Here is a 2,307-nt window from a genome sequence, read left to right as displayed (position 1 = left end):
GTCACGTTTTTGGTCTGTTGCTCATTAAATGCTAGTGGGACTAATTCAGCGTTTCATACTGATCTATTATTAACTGCTAAAGATGGTTCAGTCTTTGTTCTGCTTGAATTAATCTTATAGTGTTTGTCAGAATCACTTACTACTTCCATTACCTCGCTTTGCAAAGTGCTCAGCCTCAGAGAAACCGGTTTAGACTGCTTTAGATCGTACTTGTTAAACAGAAAACCTCCAATGCTTCGTCATCATGAGCCTTTGTGGGCTCTATGCAAGGTGCCATATTCCTGATTTACATGCCTTAATCAAGACTGACATGCAGATGACACCTCGATTTATTTCCCTTTAAACAGACAGAAAAACCCAAAAAAACCTCTCTTGCTCTAGTTAGAAGAGAATAAAAATTGAATATAATTTGGTTTGTCTTTCTAAAATTCACAATAAAGAATAGCCTTGTTTCTCTATCCAAAAATCTAAGTATGCTGTGTGACCTAAGTGCTGTTTAGACAAACAAGTATTTAATTACTGGATTACTACAAGCCAGAGTGCTGTAATATGAACTTCTAATCAAACCAGTTTTTCCAGCTTGCAAGGCACGTTTCTTTTAATGCTGCTATGCTAAAGGATAGTGTGGTGACCCACTAGAGGGCTACCATCACACCCAAGTTTGGAGGAGGGTGTCAGGTTTATATTGTTGGATTATATATTTCTGAGCATAAATGACAACCATATATGCTTAGAGGTATATAATTGATTGCATATTGATAGGATGTTTGATCCTTAATAGTCTGCAAAGACTCTGTGTGCATTCCAGAGCACTCTGACACACACACACACACACTCCCTGAAGCTATGTTTGTCTTAAGCTCTTTGTCAATGCGATTCATCAAACTCATTATCAGGATGCACTTGCCCGTCAATTTGTTCAAGAGCCTCTTTTCATAGTTTGGAAATTCACAAATATACAGGTTTCCTACAGCGGTAAAGTTAGTTAATTTCCAAAATAAAGCATATGAATACATCTGGCTCCCATTTATTTGATAATCTTGAAGCTAAACAAACTAACCAAAGAAATTTATTTTTAAAATCCTTTCCTGCTACTGGCTGTGAAGCAGGAGACAACAAACCACTAAAGTTTTATATGCAGACAATGCTAGTATGTGTTGGCAGGTTACGGAGAGCTCAACATCTCAACTATTGTTCCTTGTTATTGTTAGTTTGTCAGTCTGGACTGTATATCCATGGTGTTCAAATGTACCATTTGCATTCCCTTCTGAAGTTTTCGTGTAAAAGTCTTTGCAGCTTTTAGAATTGAATCACTCATTTGAGAAGAAAATTCTCAGAAAAGTAGGATAAGACTAGATCTCTGAAAGTTTTTAGTCAGTAAAATATTGTTATTGCGTAAACAATAAAGTACATTTACATTTGTAACCAAACTTCAAATGGGCAAATCATCATTCCCATGTTAACTCTCTTAATTTTCTTGATAACTAGAAAGTCATTAGTAAGGATTTACCATACTAAATGATTACATTCTCTGCTTTCACAAGTTAATACCCTGAGTAACATCAGATCTCTCAGTTTCACTTTTAGTGAATGACAACTCCTAGTTGAGTCATGAAACCAGTTGCAACTGGTTGCGCAGGCATCATCATCACTCCTGGCTGGACAGTTGGAACAGGCTGCATGTTGATGACAGTGTTATTGTGTAAGTTGATGACAGTTGGCGTTTTCTTGCGATGCTTTAACTCGCGATGCATCTGACACCAGGAGCACCACTCACAGAAGCAGGAAATTGCAATGTCCTTACAGAGAGAGCCCTGCAGAAATAGAGTACAAGCATTACAGATGTGGTGTAATTCAGGTGGAGGAGCAGGTCATCTACCAACCAGAGGTTTGGTAGATCAATCCCTGGCTCCTCTGGTCCACATGTCACAATATCCTTGCAGCAGATACTGAGTATGTGTGTGAATGTTTGACAAAAAACATTTAGGCATAGTTGAAATCTGTGAAGAGAAAACTATTTAGAAGATAAAGAAACACACAACTCAGATATCTATTTTTTACATGCGCATGGGCAGTCAACGGTCCAATCTGCCTTGCACTGACGTGCACAACAGATGAGACACAGAAAAACTGCCCAGGGCTTCCAGAACGTCGTTTATTTATACTGAAAAGCAAGTCTCCACAGCAGTAGGAGTGTCATGTATGGAACTGATAATTTTCCTTAAAAGGAGAACGAGACCGTTAGCTTGCCTGTTAACAAAGGAGGTATTATGTATAGAAAATGCAGACATTTTCCATAAAAGGAGA

At 38.1% G+C, this 2,307-nt stretch overlaps 1 protein-coding gene across 1 annotated transcript in view; it reads right to left on the bottom strand.

The window, feature by feature from the left end:
- Positions 1 to 1,583: 1,583 nt before the first annotated feature.
- Positions 1,584 to 2,307, bottom strand: part of LOC102200286 (cornifelin-like) — a 19,610-nt gene continuing 18,886 nt past the window's right edge. The window contains exon 4 of the mRNA XM_005733233.1: positions 1,584 to 1,814. Within this exon, the coding sequence (XP_005733290.1) occupies positions 1,584 to 1,814 (231 nt within the window). The remainder of the gene's footprint in view (positions 1,815 to 2,307) is intronic.

Source organism: Pundamilia nyererei, unplaced genomic scaffold (genome assembly GCF_000239375.1).
Source record: "Pundamilia nyererei isolate P.nyererei 1_Seehausen unplaced genomic scaffold, PunNye1.0 scaffold00050, whole genome shotgun sequence".
NCBI classification, from domain to species: domain Eukaryota; kingdom Metazoa; phylum Chordata; class Actinopteri; order Cichliformes; family Cichlidae; genus Pundamilia; species Pundamilia nyererei.
Note: the sequence above shows the minus strand (reverse complement) of the source record. Positions and strands in the feature narration are given on the sequence as shown.